This window comes from Moschus berezovskii, chromosome 1 (genome assembly GCF_049115385.1).
Source record: "Moschus berezovskii isolate FMDL1 chromosome 1, NW_MosBer_1.0, whole genome shotgun sequence".
In the NCBI taxonomy this organism is placed as follows: Eukaryota; Metazoa; Chordata; class Mammalia; order Artiodactyla; family Moschidae; genus Moschus; species Moschus berezovskii.
The window spans coordinates 141,005,996-141,021,568 of NC_142460.1; the positions used below are offsets into that span (position 1 = coordinate 141,005,996).

At 35.4% G+C, this 15,573-nt stretch overlaps 1 protein-coding gene across 3 annotated transcripts in view; it reads right to left on the reverse strand.

Moving 5' to 3' along the window:
* Positions 1-15,573, reverse strand: part of EIF2A (eukaryotic translation initiation factor 2A) — a 41,500-nt gene that overhangs the window by 16,475 nt on the left and 9,452 nt on the right. For 2 of the 3 annotated variants that reach the window (XR_016038259.1, XM_055411809.2), the window contains exons 2-9: positions 12,572-12,641; positions 9,640-9,714; positions 7,004-7,122; positions 5,635-5,734; positions 5,308-5,390; positions 2,048-2,121; positions 1,760-1,904; positions 1,441-1,557 (exon numbers count right to left, since the gene is read on the reverse strand). Coding sequence is in view for 2 of the 3 variants with exons in the window: in XM_055411809.2 (XP_055267784.1) it covers positions 1,441-1,557; positions 1,760-1,904; positions 2,048-2,121; positions 5,308-5,390; positions 5,635-5,734; positions 7,004-7,122; positions 9,640-9,714; positions 12,572-12,641 (783 nt within the window). In the remaining variant the exon portion in view is untranslated. The remainder of the gene's footprint in view (positions 1-1,440; positions 1,558-1,759; positions 1,905-2,047; positions 2,122-5,307; positions 5,391-5,634; positions 5,735-7,003; positions 7,123-9,639; positions 9,715-12,571; positions 12,642-15,573) is intronic. The other variant, XM_088839871.1, reaches the window with a different exon arrangement.

Sequence of the window (15,573 nt, forward strand, 5' to 3'; positions counted from 1 at the left end):
TTTTCTTCTAGTTCTGTAGTTTTAGACATAATTTTTTGGCTCAGCCAGAGCTTATTTTGGTAAACAAGTAGTAGCAAAACCTTTTTGTTACAAATAGCCAACTGTCCCCAAACCATATATTAAAAGAGCAGTATTTTCCCCCATGATTCAAATGCTGACTTTATTATAAGTCAATGGCTACAGAAGGATGGATCTATTTCTGAATCCTGTTGTTTTCCACTGATTTATCTGCCTATCCATAACACAGAACCAAATTGTCTTCATTACAATTGCTTTACATCTTAATAGTATCAGAATCCCTCTTTCCTCTTTTTTTTTTTTTTACAAAGTTTTCAAACCACTCTTGCATGTTTACTTTTTGATATCAACTTTGAAACGAGCTTATCTAGTTGTAAAAAAAGAAAATCTACTGGCATTCTAATTTAATTTTTAGATCAGTTTGGAGAGAAATGACATCTTTGTAAAATTCTTACAAAAGGTTAGTTTGCCCTTCATTAGTTTTAGTTTTCTTCCCATCAGTCCTATATAGTTCTTGTTTTTTTGTTGCCATACATGGAATCTTTCCTTCCATTACGTTTTATAAGAGGATGCTGTTTATACTGTGACAATCTGAGCTGAGGTGATTTGCTCTTCACCTTTCAAAACTGTGTACTTATTCTTTTGATCCGGAACACTGACTAGGTCTTTCAGAATGTTCAATAATACTAGAAAGTGTGTCGGGGGAGTCATCCTTGTTTGGTTCCTGACTTCAATGGGAATATACACTTTTTTAAAAGAAAATTTACTTTACCCTTACCTATTCAATTCAAAATAAAAAAGGTTACCGAGTTGCAGGTATTTTAAAACTATTAAGTTACCTTAACTCCTTGAAACAAGGTACTAAGTGGTTAACACTCTTCAGTTCTGAAGATGATGCTAAACCCACTAGATCAATTTGCTGTCATAGTTAGTTAAATAAACTCCCAAAGAGTTAATACAGTGGAATTACCTCACTCAGCAAGTTCCCTACTCAACTTGCAGCAAAACTAAATTAACTAATTGGATTCTGTCAAAATAGAGTATGTTTGGGGATGAGTTAAATTCCTTAATGAAGATAAATTTTACCTTAAAGGTTGTTAAAATATGTGAGTTCTATCACTTGATCAAGAACTTAGATGTAGACTTCCCTGGTGGTCCAGTGGTTAAGAAAGAATCTGCCTTGCAATGCAGGGAAAGTGGGTTCAATCCCTGGTCAAGGAACTAAGATCACACATGCTGTGGAGCAACTAAGCCCATGTGCCCAACTACTGAGCCTGCGAGCCACAATTAGAGAGTCTGGGTGCCGCAGCTAAGACCTGACACAACTGAAAAAAAAAAAAGAACTTAGATGATAATATTTTCATGGCACAGTATTTTTGACTATCATTGATTCTACCAAAGGAAGACTACTGGAACACTCACGTAATTGCACCACAGCACTTTCTCCATTTGTTGCAATGTAGTGCAGCGTCTGTTCCCCATAGTAGGAAGCTCCTGTCTTGTCAACATCTGTACTAGCTATTACCAACACAGCAGTAGCTAAAAGGATAAAAACTTTAATTAGGTTTAAAACATAAATTAACCTAATATTGATAAGAAAAGCATCAAAAAGTATACCAGACCATATGTATATTTTCAATAAATAAGCACTGATAATTTTTCCTTTTTCTACACACATAGGAATATAAGTCTAAATTAATGCTTGATAAACAAAATGGGAGATAAATGATATTTACCATACCTTTTTTATTCCATAGCATTGTGACCTTATCAGCCTTAAAGAAACTTTTATTGGCTAAAGCTGCATGAGGTTCATCAAAGTTGGGGTACTGATATAATCTAACAAATGAAGGTGCACCCTTACTTCCTGGAACATAGACAGCCACCTAAGATACACAGACATAAATAAATACTTAATTTTTTGAAACATATAAACTAAGATGGACATGTCTTTAAAGTCACCAAAAACTAGGAAAAAGGTTTAATCTCATACCATTCCACTTGAACAAACAAAAACATTAGCAATTACCTTGTACGGTTGGGGTCCAGGTGATAACACAAAATCATTAATTTTTTTCAAATGCAATTTATTTGCAATTGTGTCTAAAAAAAAGTAAATGGTGTTAGGTTAATGAGCGAAAGCTAACAGATGTGTGTCAAATTCTGAACACATTATAAAAGGTTAATGTAACTATACACAAAATGTAGTCTCATGTAGGCAAGGCAGAGCTACACCGTAGAAAAAGCATGGGGTGAGAGCGAGATAGACCTATGCTTGAATTCCTACTCAGTCACTACTAACTGCATGACCTTCGCCAAGTAAGAGAATCACACACTTAATTCCTAGTACACAGTGCTAGGCACAAAGTAGGTATTAAATAGGTATCAGTTCTCTTCCCTTAAACCTCTGAACTAATGTTGTTTTAGAGCCCATCTGATGGGAAAGATGACTCTAGCTTGCTACTGTAGAATGTGGATATGACAATTCTGTAACTAACATGATATACAGGTCCATAACAATGATAATCACAACAATAGTAACAATAACAATGGCTGGATATTTGTTGAATGATTACTCTGTGCCAGGCAGTAAGAAACCATGTTATCAACACTACTGCTCTCATAGTCAATGGGATCAAGAGCTATTACTCTTCCTTTGTTCAAATATAGATATCAATAGCTGTTCAAAAGTAGCATATCCAGCTGTTAAACTGGCAGCCCCAGTTGCATGCTCATGAAGTGGCAAGTAAGATAAAAAAGCAAGCTAACCCCAAATCAGTCGGAGCAGATTAAGTCTGAAAAGCAGGAAATTGAAGGGTACAGCTAAATGATTGTGTGGATGTTATCAAAATCAGCCTGCACACCATCTCTGGTACATGTAAACAGTTTCTAATTCCCATTCTACTTTCTCAACTTTCAACATGGTTATGTCCTGATAAACCCATTTTAAGTTGAAAATATCGTAAGCTGAAAATGCATTTAATACACCTGATGCATCACTTATGTTGTTGCTGCTGCTGCTGCTGCTAAGTCACTTCAGTCGTGTCTGACTCTGTGTGACCCCATAGACGGAAGCCCACCAGGCTCCCCCGTCCCTGGGATTCTCCAGGCAAGAACACTGGAGTGGGTTGCCATTTCCTTCTCCAATGTGTGAAAGTGGAAAGTGAAAAGTGAAAGTGAAGTCGCTCAGTCGTGTCCGACCCTTAGCGACCCCACGGACTGCAGCCTACCAGGCTCCTCCATCCAACAGACTACCCTAAAAGTGCTCAGAACACTTAATGTTAGTCTATAGTTGAGCAAAATCATTAAACACAATGCTAATTTTATAATAAAATGTTGGATATCTCATGTAATCCATTGAATACTGAACTAAAAATGAAAAACATAATGGCTGTAAGTCCAGAATAGCTCTAAGTGTGTCAGTTGTTGGCCCTTGTGATCACGTGGCTGACTGGGAGCTGTGGCTCACCGCTGCTGCCCAACATCATGTATCATACCACGTATCTCTAGCCCAGGGAGAGATCAACACTTGAAGTACAATTTCTACTGAATATATATCACTTTCATTTTATTGTAAAGTCAAACAAGGTAAGTCAAACTATTACAAGTCGGGGACTGCCTGTACTGAAAAGTGTTCAGTCACCAACAGAATGCTCTAAGGACAAAAGGAGCTGCAAAATTTCTTCTTTAAAGTATTTTTCAGTAATCATGTTACTGGTGTTATATTGCTGGTACTACTATTCTAAGAATACTATGTGGTCGAGTAGAACAAAGAAATGAATAATTATATGGATGTGCTACTCTCAAAGTATCACCCGTGCTAGCCCAGAGAATCAGATTCTCAGTGTTAGCAAAAAACAATACAGATGAAAGAAAAGAAAGAAGAAAAAAAGGAGTAGAAACAATGATCAATCAACACAGTGGCAAAGAGAATCCTCCACACCCAGACTGTAGTCTCTAAATATCATTTTCCACCAAAAGAGAACAGAGTGTAATAGAGAATTGGCTGATTATAGGTATATAGCAAGAAATAAGATAACCCTAGAATGACTTGTTCCACCATACAGCAAAGAAGTCATTAAAGACCAATGACAGGACAATTTAAGCATTAATAAGAATAATTTTTTAAATGGATTAATCATATATGTTCATTAGGTTGGGGGGAGGCTATCTTGTCCAAGGGATTTAGTTGCTAGTGAAAGAATTCATTTCTTTAAAAGTGATAAAGGAAAAGAATATTTATCTTGCCTTTCCGATATAAAAAGTGCCACTAGATAACCAAATAGTAGAAAGGGGAATTCTCTTTATAGTGGTAGTATAAACTGACAAAGGAGATGAGAAGGAGGGAAACTTTAATATCAGCAATTTCTAACCACTCATGAAATAATGGATCAAGGCACTGAATATTAATGCCAATTAACTATACAAAATTTAAGACAATGAGACATTAGGTGCTTCTTGATAAAAAAAAATACTGCCTTATGATGATGTAGTCTTGCCCTCATCTCTCCCAAAAAGAACTTGAAACTGACCAACTCTAGATTCAAATAGTTATTTATAAGAAATAGATGAATATAGTAAATTACAGAATAGGATACAAGAGTAAAACTTAAACTATGGGAAGATACATAATACAAATAACCTTGTTTCTAAAATAATAAACTGCAAGGGGAAAAAAAAAGAATAAAGAGGAAATCTATATTTAAAGAAACACATATATATCAACTGTAATAAGAAAGACCTTATCTAGATCTTGAGTTTAAAAAACTTAGATTTGCAATTATCAGAAATTTGAAACTGACCAGATATTTTATAATCTATGATAACAGTATTATGACTACCTTACTGAAATATTTACAGGTAAAGTTATATGATGTTTACGATTTGCTTAAGCAGAGTAAAAGAGATGGTAGGTGAATAGATCCCTGGATGAAGGATTGGCAACAGGCTGATGATTACTGGGACCAGGTGTCTACTATTGTGTTTGAAATTCTACACAATATTTTAAAAATTCGTATCACAGAATTTCAATAGCAACTAAACTCAGTAAGAGCTATTCAAATATATTAATTTAGTAGTAATTAGATAGTAAAAATTTATTATAAAATAGTATCTTTGTGTTATAACATTTTACTAGCATTTGACTTGAGTTACTCAAATGAATTCCTATAACACAACTGTTAATATAAAAACAGTATTTAGGAGAACCATAAATGAGGCCATATAAGGCAATAAAAACTGTACACATTTATAGTAAATAACAAAATTATTTCATAAATCTTTCCATACTAAAATTGTTGTTTTCAAAAAAGTGAACTTCATTGTTAACATTTCGGGCACAAAGCGTTTCATCTTCTGACCAGGAAGGACACCTACAATGAAGAGCAAGAATATAACTATAGCATGTTAAAGTTTATGATATTGTTTACCATTTAAGGAAGAATACTTATAAACAAAGAAAGATCAAGATCTTACTCTATTACATTTTCACATACAAAATCCTTAAAGATCTAGATTTTGATCTGACAAGTTATATTCTAAATTATATCAGAGAAACAAACAATAAAGATATTTAAAATATTTAAAAATAACTAATATTTTAAAGTACTTATTTACCAATTTTGCATTTTTTTCTGAATGAAGGACTTCAAACATGTTCCAGTTTTCACATCATAAAGTTGCAGGTTGGGTATCCCAGCTGTATCATCTTTAGAAGCTGCCATAAAAATGAAAATCTTTTGCAATAACTGTCTCCTAACACCAGTAAAAAGATTTCATTCTTAGAAAATATTTCAACAAGATTATAAAGACCAGGTAAGAGATGCTTTAAATCAACTTTCCCCTCTAACTTAAATTACAGATTTAATCACCCATTCGTAAAGCCATGACGATATGACAGCTATTTGAGAAGTTCAGTATTTCTGAAATGAGTCAATTACCACAGTTTTTAAAAATACTTAGGAGATTTCTTGTTTGTTAAGTCTGATGTGGTTTGCTGCTAAACAGATTAAACTGTCTTATTATGAAAGCTGTGTCTATAAGTCACACACATGAAAAACAGTTACATAAAACCACTCATAGTTCTCAACTGATTCTCCAATTCTCTTTTACTTAGTTGAAAAACTAAGATTCATTACAGTCCATGCCTCTCCGAAGAACAAACTCAGAAGGTTTATAACCCAATAATGAACTACTGCTGCTGCTGCTGCTAAGTCACTTCAATCGTGTCCGACTCTGTGTGACCCCATAGACGGCAGCCCACCAGCCTCCCCCGTCCCTGGGATTCTCCAGGCAAGAACACTGGAGTGGGTTGCCATTTCCTTCTCCAATGTGTGAAAGTGAAGTCGCTCAGTCATGTCTGACTCGTAGCGACCCCATGGACTGCAGCCTACCAGGCTTCTCCGTCCAAGGGATTTTCTAGGCAAGAGTAACATATATTTATTCAACAATATCCACATTATTACAAAATGCTTTTTAAAATAAGCTCTATACCAGTGCCCAATATTTTATTACTCATCTACAAAGCAGTTACATAAAGTGCTCACATGAAGTATCTTAGATCTTTAACTGTGCCAGAAAATGGCACACCATTTCCTACTCTGTCATACCATCCACATTTCTTAGATGATGTGTCTACTGTACTTCCTCTTTCACTTATGCTTATATAAAACATTTTTTTATTTTAAAGTTCATTATTATTCTTAATTTTTGAGATCTTCTTTATCCAGTGATTATTTACTTTATAAATTTTCCCTTGAGCTTTTTCTTTTCCTCTATTTTTTGGACAAATCTTCTAACTTGAAATCATTTAAAGAACACTGTATTTGGGGAATGCAAGATTCATTGTTGATTAAAAACATTCTTAAATACTGCTTAGTATTATAAAGATTAACTACTTTCCTATAAGGTTATAAACCTTCCCTTTTTTCCCCCACTGAATTGCATTGGTCCTATCAGAATATTTTTACAATTGGAATATACTTACTAGTGTAAGGCTGCCATGTTGCCAGGACAGTGTTTTTTGGTGAGAACTCAAGGCAAACTGCCTTTGGAAGGTCGAAAGAGTGCAGCAGTCCCTTGTTAGTGACACTGATAACATTTATTCTGGTTTCAAAAGAAATTACTTCAGCAGTGAAATACTGTTTCACAATAGTCAGCACTATCCAAAACATTCATACTTCTTTTTAAATACAGATCACTCTGAAGTGTTCATTTTTCATAAAGATCAATTTTCAGTTAGTTCTAAAATATCCAATAAATACTCTAACATAAAAAAGTGTATGTTTTACCAAAAAGCCCCTATTTAAGGCTGGTGCTGGGAATTAAAATAGAATTTTCAGGAAGACACAATAGATGATACCACCTTTAGCCAAAAAGGAAATAACAGGCCTTTGAGTGAACACAGTGCAAACCCACAGACAAGCAAAGGAATATCAAATTCAAGAGAAAACAAAAAGTACATTTTTTATTTGAGTAAATGGAAACTGTAGCAGCTGGGGAAATCATCAAGGAGAGTTTTGATGTCTATTAAAATCTCAGACACATTCTCCAAAAGACACTACTATAAGAATTATTATGATACAATAAAGACAAAAATGACAATAACTGTACATTAAAAAAGCAGTTTCCATATTTTGGAACATTTTCAAAGTACTATGTTCTGTTTTAACCACTTTATGCACATTTTCTCATTTAATCCTCACAACAATCTCATAAAATACATATTAACACCTCCATTTTACAAAAGGGTAAAACTTAAGGCTAGAGAAAAAAAAAGTGATATGATTTGATGATTTGCCCAAGATCATACTACTAATAAATGCCAGAGCAAGGCTTTGAAACCTGTTTGGCCTGACTTGCTCTTGTGTAGTCCTTGGGATTAAAAAAAAAAATGATATTCCTTCTCACTGCAGAAATTCCTTAAAGTTATTTTGTTCAATTCAAGTTTGAGAACACTGGGTTAGGATAAGCAAAAGCTGCTTAAACACACAGACACACATGCTTACAACTGTAGATTCTTTACAATTTACTGTAAATTACATATTTTAGAATTACATGAAGTTTTCTGTTATTGTTGTTAATAAACTTTGAAGTTAGTTTAATGAAGAGTGTATATTTTAAATATGCGTATATTTAAGGAAAAATCAGCTATGGCTTCTGACTTAATTAACCATGGATTCAGCAAAGACTATAATCAATACACTTCATCTGTTTCTCTTGCCCCAGGAACAATATGTATTGTTGTGGCTGCAGCACCTTAAGGAAATAAATACTAGAGCAAGGTATAAAAAAATCTATTAAAATGATGAATGGACACAACATGTGGGGACACTGTAAAAGGACTGAGTTGAATTCAACAAAAAGCAAAGTGGAGATAAGACACATAAAATAATTAATAATAATTGCCAAAGTGAAAATAAACTTAATAAACTCTAAGTTATCAAAATAAAGGGTACATCAAAAAGATAATAGGCAATGAAAAGATATATGGTATATCCTATCAAATAGTAAATTTCTATCAACTTATTACCCAAATAGTACAAACTAAAATATGAATAAAAAAAAATACAACCCAACAGGTTACACCTAAAGAAACAAGTTGAAAGTGCATCCTGTTGAGACTAAGACTATTAACATTGTGGATAAGACCCAATATAATTACATTCTTAATAATTTGAGTAGTAGTTTGTTGATTGTACTTAGTAACTTAAAAAAAAACTAATGAACATTTTTAATTATAAAAGTGCATCCTGCCAGCTACTTATAGTTGTAGAAGTGAATCAACTAACTCAACACAATCTTTCTAGCACTTTTAAAAATCATGTGTTTAATCCAACTTGACCTGATAGTTGAAAGACCCAAGAATATAATACTATCGTGTAAGAAACATTTAAAATGCACTTTTCAAACTCATGTAATCGTTTTTCCCCCTTTAAAAATCTAAGCTATTGTATCTGGCTAAACACAACAACACTAAAATAACTTTAAATCAAGCAACAAATATTTGGGCATTTTTCCTGGTTCTGTGAATTAAAATACAATGACTATGGAAAATGGAAAAGGATTAGTTTTTTGAGTGAAATTATGACACTGAAATCTAAATACTTATTTTTCTCTAAGACCAATTTTATAATCTGATTATTTTATGTAATATAGATTATACCAAACATACTTCTGAATAACATACTTAATGACACGCTGTTATCTACAACAAAATTAATAGCAATAAATACAGCTATTAAGTAATTTAACAGCAAAAATATAAGTATCTAAGTTAAAGGAGGAAAGAGAATTATTCTCTAAGTATTAATGCAGTACTCAAGAAACCCTAACCAGTAACTCAGAGCACTACTTAAACTCTTGGCATTAAATTAATAGCCCCTTTTCATATGTTCCTTTTTAATTCTAAGAAACTAGAGAACTCAAACAAGTGACACATAAATAGAAACTAACAACTTTGGAGATGTTCTGCGGATGTTATACTGGAGATAATACCTAACTGCACCAAGACTATAAAGATGGATTTTATAAATGACATCCAAATACACGTTATTCAAATAAAACAATTATGTTTTATATCCATGACATATACAAAAAAAAGTTATATAAATAAACACTAACTTTTCTCCATTGCTCCAGGCAAACAAGGTTCCATCCTTACTAAAGGTATAGGCTTTGCAATTTTTCCCAGATTCTCTGAAAAATGATAACAAAAAAAAGCTTAAATTAATAAACATTAATACTTTAAAAAAACTAATCAAAAATCCACAATCTTACAAATTTAGTGACTAAGAACTTACATAAATTTTAGAAAATAATTCCAACATGCTTTAGTTTGTCCAAAATACTTTCTCTCTTAAAATGTAGCATTGACTACCACTGTAAAGTAAGCTGGAAATCAATTTTTATACCAACAGATCAATATTAAGTAAGAAACAGAGTCCTCTGGAGTGAATAACTAGTTTGTCTGAAAACCCAAAAAAGTAAGTGTATGTGGAAACTAGGAGTTCCCAGGTGGTTCAGTGGTTAAGAATCCGTCTGCAATGCAGGAGACCTGGGTCAGGAAGATCCCCTGGAGAAGGAAATGGCAACCCACTCCAGTATCCTTGCCTAGGAAATCCCATGGACAGAGGAGCCTGGTGGGGCTATTCCATGGAGTCACAAAAGAGTCGGACAGGATTTAGCAACTAAAAACAAACAACAATGTGGAAGTTACCAGCTGTCAGTCCTTATCCTGAGACAGCTGAAGGATTTCAACACAGCTTTGTAAAGAATTTCTCAAACTACCAGCCTAACAAAACAATGGTGGATACAATATCTTCAAGCAGCCAACAAGTGCCCCTGGATTTGAAAGACAAAGATCTTCCATCAACTTCTCCTGTGCAGAGACAGAAAGTATTAACAACCAGAAGAGGATATTCATATTAAATAAATATGGATGCAGGATTCTGTACAAAAACTAACCTGTAGAACTTGGACTCTTGGCAACAGTCTATCAAATGATCAAAACTTTAAGCACTGTATCTCTCAAATGGAGATGGCCACTGTGAGTACACCTCCCAGAGATAAAGAAGACCCATAAAGAAATGTGTGTGTTCAGTAATGTCCATACATGTAGTCACAACATCAGATCAGAATTTTGTAGCTAATAAGTATTTCAACTGTCAAATAACAACACACTGAGAACTCACCAGTACACCCCTTCTAAACAGGGCACTATCTTTGCATTAATTCATCTGAAGATGACATCTGTGTTTCTGCAATCACACAATAATGTCCAGATCTAAAAGCCTGACTAGAAGCAGGTTTTTAAAAATCTTCATAGAAGGTAAATATACACTGTTGCTACTGCAACTCACCAAGAGACACGCAATGTCTCCTTGTTCTACTCTTAGTGATGCCGAGATTGTACTGGACTCAAGGGCCTCCTCAGACCCAACGAATCCTTCCTGCTCCCAGGCGCCAGCCATTCAAGGAAGAGATGTGGCCACCTCACCTCCTTAACACCACTGGTTGTCTCAGACTCTTCAGGAACGAGGGCCACACTTCAGCATGGCTTCCATTACACCGATTGCAGTAGCAGGAAGAGGAGCACTGGCCCTCAGATTCAGCCCAAACAGATCAAAAGCGACTCTGGCTGCAATCAATTCTGTGCCCATCCTCTTTAACAACAGGTTGTTCTAAGGCACAGTGCTTTTATACAACCTCACTGGAGAGACTGTGCATGACCAAGCAACCCGGCTGGATTTTGTGAACTGGTGGTCAGCTCAATGCATCCTATTCTATGCTTCCTTTCACTGCCTTTTCTCATTTCCCTTTCTCCCTCAATCCTGCTGCCTTGGGATTGCACACCCCAATGAAGTGCAGCACAAAAGCTTTAATACAGTCTCATTTTCTAAAGTGGCACTTTTCAAATATTAATCACTGAGGACCTGGTTAAACTACAGATTTTGATTCAGTAAACTGAGTAGGCCTGAGATGTTATATTTCTGCACTGACTCAAGGTGTTGCTAATACAGTTGACGTTGGGCCCATATTTTCTGTAACAAGGTTCTAGAGAACTGGATCTAATAAAAAAATCATCAATAGAGTCAGACGATGGCAGTCTGATTATAAAGTTCCCTATCAACAGTTCATCTAACAGTTTCAGCATCTTTCGATGATCATTTGCCTAGATCAGTTGTTCTCAAAGTGTGGTCTCTAGACTTGAAGCATCAGCATTAACTGGGAACTTAAAAATTCTTATTCTTGGGGTCCTGCCTCAGATCTACTGAATCAGAAAACCTAAAGAGGCAACAGTATCCGGTGTGTGTTTTTTTTAACAAGCTCTTCAGATGATTCTGAGGCATGCAAAATCTTGAGACCCACTGATACATGACTTCTTTAGGATAACGAAATGGTGATTATCTAAGCCCAACTTTCCTTCTGGGTTTATTACTGCTCTATAGAGAAGTTTTCTTCATCAACAGTTTGGTTTCTCTGAAAAAGTTTGTACAGGAAAGGTAATATAAATGCTTGATTTTTTTTATCAGTTTTCAAAGTAATGAACAGGATCCCATCAATGTATAACACTGACCAATAATAATTGGAAGGAGGAGAAAGATTTGGAGGGAATATTTATATGCTTGACATGACTTAATTTTTGGTCATTATTCTCCTTAATCCTCAAATTGTTTTCCAGGTTGGCATGAACTCTTTCAGGTTGACGCCTATCACAGTTTAGCAAAACCCCTTAGGCTGTAATTTAATGGAGATGATAGGCAGTGGTCTGGCTATCACATTCACAAGTTTTTCCTCATTCCTCTAAGCCTCTGGCATGAACTAAATTACACTGTCGTACTAAATTACACTGTCGTACTAAATTACACTGTCGTCTAGACCTTTTAAATGTACTCAAGCTATTGTTTTCAAATCTAAAGGTCATTTCTTTTGATAGAGAATATGCATTCTTCCCATCTTCTGTTAACATTATATGATATGTCCCAAGAAACTAGCTTATCTGTTCTTTCTTTTTTTGTTCTCTATAACATTACTCAACAAAATAAAACCATACCTGGGGAACACTGTGCTTTCTGTAAAATGTGGTGGTCCATTTACCATGTACAGCCCTTCTGATCCTCGGACTAAAGGAAAAAAAGGGAAAGAATCACCATTACTTCGTTAATAAATACTCAGTCATCACAAATGTTTAAAAAAGCGAAAAGTTTCCAATCAAAATCCTAATAAAATCACTTAACATTTCATAGAACTATTGAATATCAGCATTAAATGGGTACATTTTTCTTCCTCTTCTGCATAAGATCATGTAACTGCTGGGAAATAAATAGGTCATGCAATGAGTTGAATGTTTGTGTCTCCACAAAAGGCTCATGTTGAAACCCTAACTCCAACGTGACTGTACTTGATGGTGGAGCCTTTCAGAGTGTTATTAGATCACAAAAGTGGATTCCTCATGAATGGGATTAGTACCCTTATAAGAAAAACACAGAGGATATGTGAGGCTACAATACACTGGCAGACAACAAACAAGAAGAGGGTTTTACCAGAACCTGACCATGCTGGCACCCTGGCCTCAGACTTAACAGCCTCTAGAACTCTATCTTCTGTTGTTTACAAGTTACCTAGTATGCGGCACTTTGTTATAACAGCCTAAACTGACTAAGGGGCTTCTAGTTGGAGCCAGTGGTAAAGAATTTGCCTGCCAGTGCAGGAGACATAAGACATGCAGGTTCGTTCCCTGGATCAGAAAGATCCCCTGGAGGAGGGCATGGCAACCCACTCTAGTATTCTTGCCTGGAGAATCCCATGGACAGAGGAGTCTGGCAGGCTGCAGTCCATTGTGTTGCACAGAGTTGGACACGAATGAATCAATTTAGTGGGCACACATGCAAACTGACTAAGTCAGTCAATATTATTATTAATTTTTTTATGCAGAGCATACTCGTTTAGACTCTAAGCAGATTACTTCAATAAACCCACTTTTATCTATCTTACAAGATATCTATGCATGTGCATTGAAATATAAAAATCATACTTATATCCTTTCATTCAAATAGAAAAAAAGTGATCTTAATATTATGTTTTCACATTATTTTGCAATCTTATTTTCAAAATGTATGGCTGTTGGAAACAGAATTAGAAGCTGAGTCTAAGTTAAATCTTTGTATCAGCTTACTGTTTCAAGTAAATTTTATAAATAAAAGCTCAAAATTATAACTGTCACCAGTGAAAAGTAGTTGTACTGTGTAACAGAGAGGACCTGAACTCAAAGGCAGACCTCAGTTCCTATCTGGCTGTGGAACCTTAGATACATTACTACCTCTAAGTCTGTGTCCTAATCAACAAAATGAAAACTTTAGAACACTGTGTGCTTTATGTAAAATAATAACATGAAAATACAGTATAAATTCATGTAAAGTTCTTTAAAAGAAAAACAAGGCACTGTTAATATAGTCACAATTTCTTAAACTAAGAGAATAAGTACGATGAGACACTGACACCCCCAACGATACTAATGTCCTAAAAAATTAGGTGTGAACCAAGTTCAAGATTAAATAAGCAAAAACACCTACAGGACTAAATTCTACTTTGTTTTAAATGGCTGAATTAGAAGCTTATAAAGATGAACCAAACAAAATGATCCATTCATTCAACAAATGTTTATAGGGGGAAAAAAAAACTACCTCTCATGTTGAGTACTACAGATACAAAAGGGAGGAAAATCACTCTTGTCCCTGACCTCACTGATCAAATGATTAGTCAAATAGATGGAAATCTATAACTGCATTTGGTGCTACAAAGGAAAGACAGAAGAGGCTACTAGAGTAAATAATTGGGACTTGCAATCTAAAAATCGAAGGATAGGAAAAGCATCCTTGACTAGTGATTTGTGTGCTGATATGAAAGATAAAACAGCAGTTAACAAGCAAGGAGTAACAGTAACAAATACAGAAACTCCATGGCAGGAGAGATGACAGCATTGCAGGAATGGAGAGAAGGCCTGTGTGGCCGGAAGGAGATGGATCTAGAGAAGAAAGCAGGGCTCACACCAAACAGGACCCTGGGGCCTGAGTTAGACAACACTGAACTGGAGCCGAAGAACCATGAGAAAATTCAAAGAAGTTTTAGGCAGATTTTTAACACCAGATTTGCAATTTGAAAAAGTCAACCTGACACAGTGTAGAGAGAACCAGAAGGCAATGAGAGGGTGTGAAGAGACTGCTCAAGATGGTCTGCAGGAGTCCCACAGGAGAGATAACAGAAACCTGGGCAACTGCCTGGTGGTCCAGTGGTTAAGGACTCTCGTGTTTCTACTGCTAGGGGCCCAGGTTTGATCCCTGGTCAAGGAACTATGATCCTGCAAGCTGTGCAGCATGGCAAAAACAAGACAAAACCTTGGACTAGGGCCAGGCAGTGGAAATGCAAAGTGGAGAATCCGCGTTCAATATTCAAGAGAGAAAACTGACAGAACTTGTGATGAGTTACTATTTTATCAGCCAGAATTCTTGCTAGCAGCAACAGTACAGACCTGAAGAAAAGGTTTTACTGAAGTGCACCTGCTTCCTTTTCTACCAGCTATTTCCAAATCTCCCACTCTTCAGCAGCAAAGCTGGTACCCAAGGGCCACTGGGGGCTCCAACTCTGATCCCTCTTTCCTTTCCCTTCCCAAGGGACAGTTCTCATAACATTGATTTCTACCTATAGATTAACTAGCTCAATTTTCAGATATTGAAAATTGCTATGTACTTTTCAAAGTAAATAGTTCAAAGTTAGAATGAAAGTACAAGAACCAGCGACAAACGGAGCTTTCATTCTAGTGGAAAGATGAGAAATAATTTTGAGTAAACATGTAACTGAATAATAAGTTTCTTGTCTACATTCACAAGTATACAACTGGATACCATGTTCCTCATATACTAAACTGAATTGCCAAACTGTTGTGGATAACAGTCAGAACTGTACATGGAACAACAGACTGGTTCCAAATAGGAAAAGGAGTACGTCAAGGCTGTATATTGTCACCTTGCTTATTTAACTTCTATGCAGAGTACATCG